This window comes from Haliotis cracherodii, unplaced genomic scaffold (assembly GCF_022045235.1).
Source record: "Haliotis cracherodii isolate W230 unplaced genomic scaffold, xgHalCrac1.p SCAF_3, whole genome shotgun sequence".
In the NCBI taxonomy this organism is placed as follows: Eukaryota; Metazoa; Mollusca; class Gastropoda; order Lepetellida; family Haliotidae; genus Haliotis; species Haliotis cracherodii.
In genome coordinates this window covers 49,347,031-49,363,710 of record NW_027266286.1, presented here as the reverse complement: position 1 = coordinate 49,363,710, position 16,680 = coordinate 49,347,031, and the positions used below count along the sequence as shown (strand labels likewise).

General features: G+C 38.3%; 1 protein-coding gene across 1 annotated transcript in view; it reads right to left on the bottom strand.

Moving 5' to 3' along the window:
• Window positions 1-419: 419 nt before the first annotated feature.
• Window positions 420-16,680, bottom strand: part of LOC139474867 (uncharacterized) — a 34,073-nt gene continuing 17,812 nt past the window's right edge. Inside the window, exons 2-3 of the mRNA XM_071258052.1 lie at window positions 3,290-3,545; window positions 420-2,968 (exon numbers count right to left, since the gene is read on the bottom strand). Of these exons, the coding sequence (XP_071114153.1) occupies window positions 2,691-2,968; window positions 3,290-3,545 (534 nt within the window). The 3' untranslated portion in view covers window positions 420-2,690. The remainder of the gene's footprint in view (window positions 2,969-3,289; window positions 3,546-16,680) is intronic.

The following is a 16,680-nucleotide window of genomic DNA, read 5'->3' as shown; positions in this document are numbered from 1 at the left end:
CTAGAACCAGGAACATCTATTTGTTGTGCCTCTTGTCATGTCCAAGAACTGGATGGTGTTTGAATCCAATTTGGAATTGGGTACCCCCCGTTGTGATCGGCTGTCTGTAAAATGTTAACAGTATGATGACTATAAACTATCAACATCGGCATATGCCAGGAAATAACAGTATCCTAGCCAGTTCATAAAGAATAGGGGTGCAATCGAATTTTGAAAAAGACAAACAAGCCAACGCTAAGAAGTGGGTGAAACTGTTTATATAAATAAGAAGCATTGGAGCAACCAATATAACTTTGCTTTCATATATACATTTTGTTGTAAAATAACTTTCTCAAATATTTAATAAAATATACAACTTTATGGACAAGATAAACTCACGCAGTGGTGACAATACAAGAAACTATCCTTGTTGGTCATATTGCCGGATGAATGTTTCAAATAAGTACAACAAATTGTGTCCACCATTTTGACCTTTACCGCAGGAAACGACAAAAGCTCCACACATGGTAAGGATGATGGGAGGAGCTTAAATACAGTCTCGACGTGACTGCGAATGCACAGTAGGACGCGCAACAAGAGGTAAGGTTTGATAACATAACTGCAATGCCCTTTCAGAAGCGTCACAATTTCTGTTATGGAGGTCACTGTCGGAAATGTCACACGGCTAGAATGCTTGACTTGCGTTTTGTTGGTTTAGGCTTTGAAAAAGTGTAATTCAGATTGATACCACACAACGTATCAAACATAATGTCATCTGTTTTCTGTTTCAAATAATTCGGGCGACCCATTACGTTATATATTATTTTAAATGCGACTCAATAGGCAATGGAACATATGACATGTATTATTTCAAGATCGTCTATATTACACTATATATCGACCGTAAACATGATGTTCCAGGTTGTAATTTTATAAGTAGTTTCCTCGTCCATATGGAGCGATACAGTAGCCCAGTGGTTAGTCGGGTCAGCGATCTGGGTTCGATTCCTAGTATAGCTACAATTTGTCATTCTTGGTGTTTCCCGCGATGTAGGTGCGCTATTGCCAAGTCGCGTTAATTGCGCTCACTCACTCCTCGCCCGCCACTGCACGTCTATATAACATATCACAGACATGTTTAAATGTCTTCTCATTAATTCGTGAGTTGGTTTTACGCGCCATTGAACAACATTTCAGTTATAACACGGCGTGTCAGCTTGAGGTGGGAGGAAAAACCGCATGATGCAATCTTAGACGATAACCACTAAGGAGAAACCCGCGAGCTGACTAACCTAGAAACAGGGCCAATCTGGGATTCGTAGCTTTACAGCGGATTGGGGCACCTTAGACGATTTGATCAGCCATCCTAACGTCCAAGGCAGATGGCCAGAACGCGCAGGCTTTGTCTGGTGTACACCTTCAGGAGGAATTCCAATACCTCAAGGTGAACAAACTTGGTTGCGTTCAGCGTCCAAATTCCAAATAGTTCAAATGTCATCAGGTTGAAGTCGCGCAGACATACGAAAATCTTACCCAAATTTATACGTTACTCTCAGGTAGAAATCTGAAAAAAATAATTCCATATTCATCCTTACGTTCATAAAACAATACCTGTAAGTTGCTTTTTAGTCATTCTAAATAGCAACGTAGAATAAGACCTTCTTCGTGTCCTTCAAGAAAAAGTTGGTGGTGTTAAAATTGTTGGCCCGTGACCCCGAAGACATGTGAATACTGGTGTCCTATATATTTCTGGAACAGTGCGGCGTTAAATCAAACTCACACAGCACGGGTTTCTATTCAATTAAGGCACTCCCACACATATATAATGCGATTATGGGTCAAGGCAAACGTGCAGTAGTGTTCAGTGGTTCTGGAATGATAGTGTGGTTAATATCCAAATGATCTGGCATATTTGTTATAGACACTTTTCAATATCTGCTAAGGTAGGTTTCCTAACGAACGTTTAAGACAAGTTAACCTGCCATTCACAACCGTTTTCATAACTATCACTGTCAGCGGACGTTAGAGGACGTACAGAGCACTCTCAACAGCTCAAACATTACATTATTGCGCGTATATTTGCCATGGAACCACCCACATCTGGAGGTCAGTTCTAGTCAAACTGTTTCTGAACTGATCGCCAACGTTAAATGTTGTTCACCATTGCACCTTTTTACGTTCATCGGAATACATTTCAAAATGTGGTCTTATTGGTCTAAGCATCAGTCTATTTTATCTGAAACCATGCACCGGTGTAACTGTCATTGGGTCTTGGATGTTTCTTGGGATTATCTCAGAGAAGAGGTACCCATCGCTTTGTCACATTCAATCAGCGTTCAATCTTGAATAAACAAATCACTACTATAAACATCTTCCCCTCTTCCTTCTTTCCGTGTTCATGTGCTTTCTAGGTTCATCAAAACATATCCGATGCATTTCTACTGTCAATACGCCCTCAACTCAATCGAGGATATCCTGTGTTCCGATAACCATCCACTGCCACAGCCTTGAACAATCATCTGATGGTCTTGACATTTCATTGCGGAAGTCAAGCAAAGACGAAGACAGTACCTATGCTGCAACAAATGTCCAAAGGACCCAGATACAAATTCAAACGGGTCAATGGAATCCACTGACTCATTAAGGGTCCACTGACGCCGTGAAGAGCATCACTGAGACAACAACAGAGCATGCTGGTACTCAGGCTCCTATTACCGCTCTGCCTCTGTATCAACTTGCGATGGAGCCTCCTCCTCAAACACTTGGTCATCCTGAGTTTGACTCCACTTCCACAACCTGATGTTCCTCTTCAAGATCTCGTCGTAGGTGGAGTCTCCTCCCGTGAGTCCGTCCACGGGGAAGCTGACTGCAGACACGAAGGAGAAGGAACGAGGTCGGAACCTTTGCTTGAGAAGACGTAGAGATGACGTACTGTCTTCGAGCTCACTACCAGAGCTGTACAAGAAATCTTCTTGAGACCCAAGGGTGTCTGAAAAAAATATGACAATGGAAGTGAAATATTTGACAAGGTAACTCCAGATCCTGTAACATACATGTATATGTATTCAAGGAAGGTCTGTCAACGTCATTATGAATAAATAATGTCAACTCGAAATGAACACGTACCCTAGAATAATGGTATGAATATACCTTAATTTAAAGTTTTACTGCTGAATAAAGCATTTTACCTATAACGCATCTCGTTTTGTAACAACCCACATGTGGTACTGGAGATATACGAGGTTTTCGCGTCCCCGAATCAACACGTGTGCATTAGTATGTCGATGATACACTGATATATGATACATACCCTGCTCACTGGATGTGGAACTGGTTCTTGAGAGATGCTTCTCCTCAAGACAGAACCTGGGCTCACTTTGCTGTCGCAGCAACGGGGGCTTCCGTACAGGGAGGGTAGAATAGCCGTTATGTGAATTGTTGAGCCTGACATTGCAGGAAGAGGAACGTTCATGAAGTTCACGACGGCCCGAACTGAGACGCCGGATTGTCTCGTTGATGTGGATGAGCTGCTTGAGAAGCTTTAGGTCCTGTTCTCGCATTGCAGTCTGGAACAATAAGACAATAATGTTAGAGTGTACAGGAATATTCGACAATGGTAATGATTCCGTACATCAAGGCCATGTCCGATATATAAAATCATACTCATTTAGTATACGTGAACAGGTTTTATTGACATTTAAAAATGGAATCTACAACTGGCTTGACGGACCATGTAGCTAGTAGTGCCTAAATGACACGTAAAACAAGGAAGTATTGATTAGGGTGACTCTCGCAAGCTCCCTGTATGTTTAATACATAAGCAAGGTTCCGAGATAGATAGACGTGTTAGTGTAATAGTCATGTGAATAGTCACTTATTTACTGACCACCTTTCCTAACCAAGTGCGTTCATAGAAAACCATAAGAGGCGATAGACAATAATAGATTTGATGGGTACCCGGTAGGATGACTTGGTATTTTGAATGTGGGGTAATCCGGGCTAATGGTATGTTATGTATTCTGAGCATGCGTCGTATGTAATGAGATAATTACTATCATGATAAAGTATATATTGTCTCGAACGTCTCCAAAGTAGTTATCATTTGTTTTATTGTATATAATATATATATATATGTAACAACCTAACGTATGATATATGACAGAATATGCAGCGAGTGATTTTAATTGCCAGTGACGTCGACACTTAAATGCATGTCATACTTTTTTAAAGGAAAAAGTAATAAACCATCCCCATGCCATTAAATCATAAATCTATTTTACGTGCATTCCTGTGGACGATTGTTATTTTTAACAGCGCAAAGATTTATACTGCCTGTCAGGGACAATGTCAGAAACAAGTATATTTCAATTACATCGTAAGACAGCTGTTTACGGAGGCCTTTTGCGATATCGTAAATCACCTGTGTGACTGACAGCCGGACACCCCCAGGGCGGGGTGGGGGAAGTACACAAAGCTTTAACTGTCAACATAACATTGTTTTCGGAACATTTCGTTGCTTCTTTCTAATGGATAACCGCCGCCAGTCACCGCAAATCTAAATGACGTCGGTGATAAACACTACATCATTCTGTGTCCTTGTACTGATCAATTACCTTGTAAGTATAAGACGCGTGACATGTGTACCCTTTTCTTATTCATTTATGAGATCTCGTTTAACATTTAAGGGAACGCATGATACTTTGTAACTGCTGTCCAAGAACGTTGATCTCCTTAAATTACATATATACTATTTAACACATGAAATGCTTGAAAATAACTTAACTTATTTGACGACACGACACATTAGGGATATTCATGTTCGAGTATCTATCACACATAGAGACATTTTATTTTTTGAACTCCACGAAGTAGAGATATATATTTACTTTATCCCCTCTCTTCTACAACGTTCTCTGTCTCTCGCTCCCTCTCTCTTCTTCGTTCTCTATCTATCTATCTATCTATCTATCTATCTATCTATCTATCTATCTATATCTTGCGCTCCCTCTCTCTTATTCGTTCTCTATCTATCTATCTATCTATCTATCTATCTATCTATCTATCTCTTGCGCTCCCTCTGCCTCTTTCATGCAGCGTTATAACAATTTCTGTGAACATGACATTATACTATATATCTCATATCATCAACGACTGGGGACATAAAACTTTTGTTATCTGTAGCATTAACTCCATTTCAGTCTTGGAGATCTGAACAAACATCTTCCATGTCACTGGAGACCTATTGACACAATAACCATTGACTATTCAAGGTCATCTGATGTCAATATTTACATTGTCCAGCTAACATTCCACTGTTTATGATGGTCACTGTGGATTGATTTATTGTATGACACCCCCCAAAACCATTACAGCGATATCCGCCCAGGGGCACGAATACTGTAGACTGTCACGTCGACACCGCAGCATCCAACAGGATATGATGTACTCCTACATGTAGAATGGGCTGGTACAGTTTATGTACAAATGTACACCTGTCAGTGAATTGTCCACCCCAAATGGTAGGCTTACTTTATCATCTTAATTTGTTAGGTTTGAGTTTGATTTTAAATGAACTAATATTTGTAATACAGAATACGATTTTGGAAATGGTGGGAACGTGAATTGACGTCGAGAATATAAAACCTATAGTAGAGTAAGATAGTTTTCCAAAATCAAAACTAAAAAAGTCAATAAACGCAGTATAGAATATCACAAAAAAAAAAAGAATTCTGAGCAAACAAACTATGTCAAACTCTTCGTAATGTCACTGAGATTTTTTACTAAGAGACGCCAAAACATGTACTGTGGTCAAACGATACCAAATTATTTAAGCTTTAAATAAACTTGAAAGCTCATAAAGATTGCAAGATAAAAGAGAGCAGTTTATATCTTAACCAGGTCAGAGCCTGTTTGATGTGTGTGTGTGTGTATCATGCATCGGGTTTAGATCACAATGTTATAGTATATGCGCATGAAACATAGCCACGGGGTTATACATATTTATGAATGTACCGCTCGGGTTCAAGGCGTGCACTAAGTCGTGTTTTTATAATTTATTTACTACCGTCCCGCGCTCATTTACATCATCAATATTTGCACTAGCAGTGAATATTCTTCATGGTTAATGCTATTGACAAAAGTTGGAAATATTCTGATTTAACTCATTAATGATAGAGGTGTGTTAAACCACACATTGAGACTGTGATAAGGTCTGTATTTCGCAAACATTAAAGAGCACCAGACATATCATATAAGTGTTTTTGAACTGCTTAAGATGACTTGTACTCTTTTCTCGATGTGGAGAATGTACGATGTTTAACACTCATTGTGTCGGTCACGTCCTTATCCTTTCTGTGAGTTTTCGAACCTGTCGCAGATAATTTGCTGAGAGCTGACTGTTTTATCTAATGAACATAAAACACAAATTATGTAACTTTTGACCCAAAGATGCGTTGCCATTCGATGCTAGATTATAGCATGAACAGCAGCATGTGAGGCACTGAGGTGATGATTCCAAGTTAAAACAAGGAATTACATCAAACCTGACTGCACATCATATTTTCTCATATTGCAGTCTTAAACCTGTGTGCGGAATATCACTGACAACCAGCCTAAATTGTAGAGCCGACACCAGACATGGCCGGGTGTGGTGGCATGCATGGTTGAGATGTGGTTATGTGTGGTAGAGATGTGGTCATTAAAGGTTGAGATGAGGTCATTGAATGGCTGAGATGTGTTTATTGTGTGGTTGAGATGTGGTCATTGAATGGTTGAGATGTGTTCATTGTGTGGTTGAGATGTGGTCATTGAATGGTTGAGATGTGGCTATGTGTGGTAGAGATGTGGTCATTGAATGGTTGAGATGTGTTTATTGTGTGGTTGAGATGTGGTCATTGAATGGTTGAGATGTGTTCATTGTGTGGTTGAGATGTGGTCATTGAATGGTTGAGATGTGTTGATTGTGTGGTTGAGATGTGGTCATTGAATGGTTGAGATGTGTTGATTGTGTGGTTGAGATGTGGTCATTGAATGGTTGAGATGTGGTCATTGTGTGGTTGGGATGTGGTCATTGATTGGTTGAGATGTGTTCATTGTGTGGTTGAGATGTGGTCATTGAATAGTTTAGATGTGTTCATTGAATGGTTTAGATGTGTTGATTGTGTTGTTGAGATGTGTTGATTGTGTGGTTGGGATGTGTTCATAGAATAGTTTAGATGTGTTCATTATGTGGTTGAGATGTGTTCATTGAATGGTTGAGATGTGTTCATTGAATGGTTGAGATGTGGGCATTGAATAGTTTAGATGTGTTCATTGAATAGTTTAGATGTGTTGATTGTGTGGTTGAGATGTGTTGATTGTGTGGTTGAGATGTGTTGATTGTGTGGTTGGGATGTGTTCATAGAATAGTTGAGATGTGTTCATTGAATGGTTGAGATGTGTTCATTGAATGGTTGAGATGTGTTCATTGTGTGGTTGAGATGTGTTCATTGTGTGGTTGAGATGTGTTCATTGAATAGTTTAGATGTGTTGATTGTGTGGTTGAGATATGTTGATTGTGTGGTTGAGATGTGTTCATTGTGTGGTTGAGATGTGTTCATTGAATGTTTGAGATGTGTTGATTGTGTGGTTGAGATGTGTTCATTGAATGGTTGAGATGTGTTAATTGAATAGTTGAGATGTGTTCATTGTGTGGATGGGATGTGTTCATTGAATGGTTGAGATGTGTTCATTGAATAGTTTATATGTGTTCATTGAATAGTTTAGATGTGTTGATTGTGTGGTTGAGATGTGTTTATTGAATGGTTGAGATGTGTTCACTGAATGGTTGAGATGTGTTCATTGTGTGGTTGAGATGTGTTCATTGAATAGTTTAGATGTGTTCATTGTGTGGTTGAGATGTGTTGATTGTGTGGTTGAGATGTGTTCATTGTGTGGTTGGGATGTGTTCATTGAATGGTTGAGATGTGTTCATTGTGTGGTTGAGATGTGTTGATTGTGTGGTTGAGATATGTTCATTGAATGGTCGAAATGTGTTCATTGTGTGGTTGAGATGTGTTCATTGTGTGGTTGAGATGTGTTCATTGTGTAATTGAGATGTGTTCATTGAATGGTTGAGATGTGTTCATTGTGTGGTTGGGATATGTTCATTGAATGGTTGAGATGTGTTCATTGTGTGGTAGAGATGTGTTCATTGAATGGTTGAGATGTGTTCATTGTGTGGTTTAGATGTGTTGATTGAGTTGTTGAGATGTGTTGATTGTGTGGTAGAGATATGTTCATTGAATAGTTTAGATGTGTTCATTGTGTGGTTGAGATGTGTTCATTGTGTGGTTGAGATGTGTTCATTGTGTGGTTGAGATGTGGTCATTGAATGGTTGAGATGTGTTCATTGTGTGGTTGAGATGTGTTCATTGAATAGTTTAGATGTGTTCATTGTGTGGTTGAGATGTGTTGATTGTGTGGTTGAGATGTGTTTATTGTGTGGTTGAGATGTGTTCATTGAATGTTTGAGATGTGTTGATTGTGTGGTTGAGATGTGTTCATTGTGTGGTTGAGATATGTTCATTGAATGGTTTAGATGTGTTCATTGTGTGGTTGAGATGTGTTCATTGTGTGGTTGAGATGTGTTCATTGAATAGTTGAGATGTGTTCATTTTGTGGTTGAGATGTGTTCATTGTGTGGTTGAGATGTGGTCATTGAATGGTTGAGATGTGGCTATGTGTGGTAGAGATGTGGTCATTGAATGGTTGAGATGTGTTTATTGTGTGGTTGAGATGTGGTCATTGAATGGTTGAGATGTGTTGATTGTGTGGTTGAGATGTGGTCATTGAATGGTTGAGATGTGTTGATTGTGTGGTTGAGATGTGGTCATTGAATGGTTGAGATGTGTTGATTGTGTGGTTGAGATGTGGTCATTGAATGGTTGAGATGTGGTCATTGTGTGGTTGGGATGTGGTCATTGATTGGTTGAGATGTGTTCATTGTGTGGTTGAGATGTGGTCATTGAATAGTTTAGATGTGTTCATTGAATGGTTGAGATGTGTTGATTGTGTTGTTGAGATGTGTTGATTGTGTGGTTGGGATGTGTTCATAGAATAGTTTAGATGTGTTCATTATGTGGTTGAGATGTGTTCATTGAATGGTTGAGATGTGTTCATTGAATGGTTGAGATGTGGGCATTGAATAGTTTAGATGTGTTCATTGAATAGTTTAGATGTGTTGATTGTGTGGTTGAGATGTGTTGATTGTGTGGTTGAGATGTGTTGATTGTGTGGTTGGGATGTGTTCATAGAATAGTTGAGATGTGTTCATTGAATGGTTGAGATGTGTTCATTGAATGGTTGAGATGTGTTCATTGTGTGGTTGAGATGTGTTCATTGTGTGGTTGAAATGTGTTCATTGAATAGTTTAGATGTGTTGATTGTGTGGTTGAGATATGTTGATTGTGTGGTTGAGATGTGTTCATTGTGTGGTTGAGATGTGTTCATTGAATGTTTGAGATGTGTTGATTGTGTGGTTGAGATGTGTTCATTGAATGGTTGAGATGTGTTCATTGAATAGTTGAGATGTGTTCATTGTGTGGTTGAGATGTGTTCATTGAATAGTTTAGATGTGTTGATTGTGTGGTTGAGATATGTTGATTGTGTGGTTGAGATGTGTTCATTGTGTGGTTGGGATGTGTTCATTGAATGGTTGAGATGTGTTCATTGTGTGGTTGGGATGTGTTCATTGAATGGTTGAGATGTGTTCATTGAATAGTTTATATGTGTTCATTGAATAGTTTAGATGTGTTGATTGTGTGGTTGAGATGTGTTTATTGAATGGTTGAGATGTGTTCACTGAATGGTTGAGATGTGTTCATTGTGTGGTTGAGATGTGTTCATTGAATAGTTTAGATGTGTTCATTGTGTGGTTGAGATGTGTTGATTGTGTGGTTGAGATGTGTTCATTGTGTGGTTGGGATGTGTTCATTGAATGGTTGAGATGTGTTCATTGTGTGGTTTAGATGTGTTGATTGTGTGGTTGAGATATGTTCATTGAATTGTCGAAATGTGTTCATTGTGTGGTTGAGATGTGTTCATTGTGTGGTTGAGATGTGTTCATTGTGTAATTGAGATGTGTTCATTGAATGGTTGAGATGTGTTCATTGTGTGGTTGGGATATGTTCATTGAATGGTTGAGATGTGTTCATTGTGTGGTAGAGATGTGTTCATTGAATGGTTGAGATGTGTTCATTGTGTGGTTTAGATGTGTTGATTGAGGTGTTGAGATGTTATGATTGTGTGGTAGAGATATGTTCATTGAATAGTTTAGATGTGTTCATTGTGTGGTTGAGATGTGTTCATTGTGTGGTTGAGATGTGTTCATTGTGTGGTTGAGATGTGGTCATTGAATGGTTGAGATGTGTTGATTGTGTGGTTGAGATGTGTTCATTGAATAGTTGAGATGTGTTGATTGTGTGGTTGAGATGTGTTGATTGTGTGGTTGAGATGTGTTTATTGTGTGGTTGAGATGTGTTCATTGAATGTTTGAGATGTGTTGATTGTGTGGTTGAGATGTGTTCATTGAATGGTTGAGATGTGTTCATTGTGTGGTTGAGATGTGTTCATTGTGTGGTTGAGATGTATTCATTGAATGGTTTAGATGTGTTGATTGTGTTGTTGAGATGTGTTGATTGTGTGGTTGAGATGTGTTCATTGAATGGTTGAGATGTGTTCATTGTGTGGTTGAGATGTGGTCATTGAATGGTTGAGATGTATTCATTGAATGGTTTAGATGTGTTGATTGTGTTGTTGAGATGTGTTGATTGTGTGGTTGAGATGTGTTCATTGAATGGTTGAGATGTGGTCATTGAATGGTTGAGATGTGTTGATTGTGTGGTTGAGATGTGTTCATTGAATGGTTGAGATGTGTTGATTGAATGGTTGAGATGTGTTCATTGTGTGGTTGAGATGTGTTCATTGTGTGGTTGAGATGTGTTCATTGTGTGGTTGAGATGTGTTCATTGTGTTGTTTCGATGTGTTCATTGAATGGTTAAGATGTGTTCATTGAATAGTTGAAATGTGTCCATTGTGTGGTTGAGATGTGGTAATTGAATTGTTGAGATGTGGTCATTGAATGGTTGAGATGTGTTGATTGTGTGGTTGAGATGTGTTCACTGAATGGTTGAGATGTATTCATTGAATGGTTTAGATGTGTTGATTGTGTTGTTGAGATGTGTTGATTGTGTGGTTGAGATGTGTTCATTGAATGGTTGAGATGTGGTCATTGATGGTTGAGATGTGTTGATTGTGTGGTTGAGATGTGTTGATTGAATGGTTGAGATGTGTTCATTGTGTGGTTGAGATGTGTTCATTGTGTGGTTGAGATGTGTTCATTGTGTGGTTGAGATGTGTTCATTGTGTGGTTGAGATGTGTTCATTGTGTTGTTGCGATGTGTTCATTGAATGGTTAAGATGTGTTCATTGAATAGTTGAAATGTGTCCACTGTGTGGTTGAGATGTGGTCATTGAATTGTTGAGATGTCGTCATTGAATGGTTGAGATGTGTTGATTGTGTGGTTGAGATGTGTTCATTGAATGGTTGAGATGTGTTCATTGTGTGGTTGAGATGTGTTGATTGTGTGGTTGAGATGTGTTCATTGTGTGGTTGCGATGTGTTCATTGTGTTGTTGAGATGTGTTCATTGAATGGTTGAGATGTGTTCATTGAATAGTTAAGATGTGTTCATTGAATGGTCGAAATGTGTTCATTGTGTGGTTGAGATGTGTTCATTGCATAATATGAGAATAGAATAGTGCACGAATGTTTCTTGTTTAGAAAAACGATGCGGATGTGATGAGTTATGCCTAAATATTTTGATTTAAAATAATGTCCAAAACAGGACATTTTAATAATATATAAGCAGACCATTAGTGACGAAAAACGGAAAGGTGTGAAACAGTCTCCCCGGGATTAGCTTGTCAAACAAACATCTGTGTTATCTCCGCCGTCCAAGTTCCCCCACCTCGGGGCCACCCCTCGGGTCATCACTGTCTGCCGGGCCCGGAGATCGGCCAGGCACGTTCCTGTATCTACTGGTCCCCAGATTATGCAGGGGTTATTTAAAAATAAATTACACACCTTTATATTTCGAGATAAAAGAATCTAGTGTGGATGGAGTGAGACGAAATGTTTTAATATACATCGCAACAGCATACATGTACTTGCACAGATGTCACGTTTAGCATATTAGAGAAACAATCACGTTTCGATTTCCTACTGTAGAAAGACTTTCATGTTAGAATTGGCGTCCAGTCACTCGTGTTTGTCGATGGAGCCGGCGAAAAACTGAGTGTTAGGACTCTGAGACTTGATTTTGTATGTATCGTGGCGTATATGGTCATCATGATTTCAATCACTGGTTTGGCCGGTTAAGGAGACTCGATTATTTACAGGTTGTCGTGATGTAGCTCGAATACTGCCAACTGCGGCGTTCAGTAATATTCACTCACTATTCTGTTGATGGTTAAAAATTCCTACGCCTTCACATGCTTCATCAAATGATGATACCTACTTAGGTCACAAGAAATTGTTCATCTGTGGGTCCAAATCGTAGCCATCCTTTCAAAATAATGTATAACTATATTTTTCGTCGGGAGTTAAGGCTGTCACTCAAATGGCGATATTGAGCAACAGAATTCTGTTCAAGGAGATAATTGATTATACTTATATATACCAGTGTTGCAGTTGTGTCATGTGAATATGATGTTTAAACTAAATAAGAGAGGTCATGCCATGACTGATATGATTGATTTTGACGTGTCATACATGACATGGCGTTATTACCGGACATGCAACAAATACCAAGCACGACATTATTAGTTCATGGTCACGATTTCATAGAAAGTTTCAAGTAAATGTTTCCGTTTGTGAAATATAATGCTGTTTTTTCCGTTAATGTCATGAACATTTATTCTTCAGTACAACGAAGTAAGGGAAATACATATGTTTCATGAATATTATTAATAACACGTGCTAGCCAACTTGTGAGTAAATGGACTTGAGAGAAAAAATAACTAACGTTTCTGCTACATCGATCGTCTTTTGCAATCCCGTGTTAAAAAACTTCCCTGTGCTCGCTTTGTTGTAGACTATTTGTTTCAGAACGACCCTTTAATACAACATCAGGAGTACATGTAGTCATCAGCGTGTTAAGAATATATGATTTAAAATGTGTTTATTCAATGAATCTTGATCGGTAAATAATCCAAGAATATATGTTCGTTACATTGTGCGATAAGTCCCTAATAACAAGTGTTATATCAGCAAATGATGTTTACACATTTTATATCAGAAAATTATGGAAAATGGGAAAACAACTAATTGCGTGAATTTTAAGGAAAATGATTTTTTAACAGCTTGGAGTTCCAAGTGATAACTCAACAACAACACACAAACTCACAGACCATTGTAACCACCCGATCCCCAATCCGATATTATGACAAGAAATGAACATAGAGTTTTAAGAGTCCACGACGATTCCTAAGTGGTGATTATCAATGATGTCCAATACCCTTAACACGATAGATAGGGATGAATCCGTACAATGAAAGATGCATTAAAACAAAGTTAATATTTCAAACCAAGTGTAATCGAATAGAACGAAGACTAGTGGATGGAGACTTAATTAATGATATGCCACCTAATGTGTTTCTATCCTATGAAATCAAACAGGTGAGATGCCATTTTTAAATACGTCATGTAAATTTCCTGTTTCATAATTCACAAGCCTTTTTATGCCTCTTTGTTATAACCCGGGTCTGGCAACTCACAACATGAGCTCTCGTTATTGGGTAAATATATTTACTGAGTTAAAAGAAGGTCCTGTTTACACTGAAGTAGTTTCTTTCAGATTGAGAAAAGGAATTTGACTAATGCTTTCATCCTACAAAGTGATAGAATGTCTCTCTGCGCCTGTGTGTCTCATGCACCCAGTGAATACCACGCTTTTAATGTTCATCATCCAAGGCAAAGAAATGGCTCGATTTTTTTTAAAGCTGTAAAATTGCAAATCACCGGTGAGTAACGTTAGTGGTATTTGTGTCCAGTGTTAGCGCGTGGCGGTTGTACAGACACTATGCTGTCACCTATTGAGTGTCAACCTGACTTTTATTATTTCCCATACAATGACTCATAGTGTCTGACTATTTTCAAAATTCAGTTCCGATGTCTTTTGATGCAATCAATAAATCAACTATAAGTTAGCCTGAGATTAACACCACTACCGTAGTTTCGAGCGTTGTGCCGAAGAAAAAGACCGCACGTCATGGCTTTCTACGTAGCCAACGACCCTTTGGCCAAGTTGTGCATACAATGCGATCTGACGCGTTGAAATAAGTGCTGCATTTTGTTTTTGACGCATCGCAGATGAAGTTGCATTTCGAATTCCATTAATAGCGTCGTATTGTGCGCGTACAGTTAAGACTGCTCAAGGCATATGTAGATTTCTGGTGAATATATGTATCTATGCACATATGCTTTTCTTTATGTATGAATGTTTGCGTGTGGCATACTGTCTATATATTAACTATCATGGACTCTATAATTGTAGTGAACATAGTTTTCATGATGCATTACTTATTGTTACGTAATTGATATTATATATAATATAATTACTTCTGTCATAACAAGTTTCCTGTTAAGATCAAAATATTGTATTTGTTAATATCTGTTTTTATATGTCACATTCACCGTACATGTATGTGTCTTCGCATATCTATCTTTAGTGTATTCTAGAAATCTCAGTTTAATACACAGCAGTAAATCCAGTCAAACGCCGCGTGAAAACTTACCAAGATTTAGTTACTGAAATTTAAACACTAAGTTTCTATGTACTGTTAAGGTTCATTTATCATTGATCAGTTGATGTAATTAGACTCAACAGCCTTAACAAAGCAGTGATAGCACATATAGGTTATAAGCGTACTCGTGAGAGGTCATTCTCGATTATCCAGTTTATAAATCTCCATTATATTATGGGAAATATCCTGGTCATTCGTTCCCATAGTTTCGTGTGGACGGTCATTTTAGAGTCGTGTCATTCTAATTAGAGTATTTATCCTTGTGGAATGGAAGAATGGTAAACTATTATAAATCGAAGATGATGAGAAATACGATCCACGAAATTAAATTCAAAAGAAGATATTAGATAAAGACAAATAATGATTTTGTTCAAAACAGGGGACAATAGATAGTTTCAAACTAATACTTTAATCCGCATACTAAAGATTCGGGGATCTGTTATAATCTACTGCCTAGGAGTCAAAATGTCATATCCGTAAATGACAGATAATCGAACGTAGTATCAGAGACTATGGATGATTAAATTAGATCACTGGCAACCTGTCTGCTACGTTCTAAAACCGATACAGTAATCCGTACATAATCATGATCCGCCATAAATTAAGATTTACATACAGGGGCATTCAGAAATTCTGGGCCCTCTTGCACAAAGCGAGCTTAGCTTTGGTGTATAGACGTATGATATGTCACGAGATCGCTGTGTGTCAGTTATTGATCGAAAAACTCATTTTTGATCTATTTAGCGCATGCCGACATACATCGTATCACTATTATTTCCACGTGCATATTACATCATGCAACATGTATGTCACACCGACAGTTGTAATACATAATTTTCATTACAGAGGCGGACATATACATTACTATGGTAAATAAATTCATATCACATAGATTGAACGTTTTGGGTACTGGTAAATCACTCGAGTCTGGACAACTGAGGAAGGTTGAAAAGTACTCTCTTAATGATTCCTGTCTTTGTCAAGGAGTTACGTGTTTGAGTGAGTGAGTTATACTATATTTTACGTCGCTTTAACGATATTCCTGGGGACACCAGGCTTCACGTGTACAAATGTGGGAATCGAACTTCAACTGTAGTTTTTAATGCACTATTAAGTATCTACGTCACAACTGCACTACATATATAGAAGTATGTCACAGCACTATCCTAAATAACAAATTGTGTGGACACAGGATTGCGTCTTTAAATTGTGGGAGCTTGAATTACAATGACAGCAAATATTCAAACAGTTATTGCTGACATAGGCTTGCACCTTTAAGTTGTGTAAACGTCACTAAAGGTCAAGTTAAACATTCCATAAATCCACAGTATTTGCGTTGTTGATTAATTGAGGCAGTTCAGTACAATTATGGCTACGAAAGTCCGAGGTGGCATACTTATTGGTACCTGGTAATGTATAGTACTGTGCACCATATATACGCGGATCAAGATCATCTCCTTGTATTAGACCAACGCGAGGCACAGAGTCAATTAGGGGTTCAGGCGATAAAACACTTTGTTGGTCTGAACAAACTCACTACAGGGGAGATATTTCGGGGTGTTTCGCGTATGGATTTAGTAAAAAATTGGCAAGTATCTTAAAACTACCCCCTCGGGCTCGTTGAGGGGTTCCACGTGTCAAAGAGGTCACGTATTATTTATGTTGCACAGAACTTTGCTTTGAAAAGACCCTGTCATAAAACGTGATTTATGTAACCACTTACTGGACATGCTTTAATGTATGGTTTTATCTTCGAAACGTGTTTTGAGTAAGTTGCTTTAAATAAATAGTTTCGATATCTGGAACGACCCCTTACGAAAAATGTTTTAACATACGTTACTCAGTGTTTCTGATACT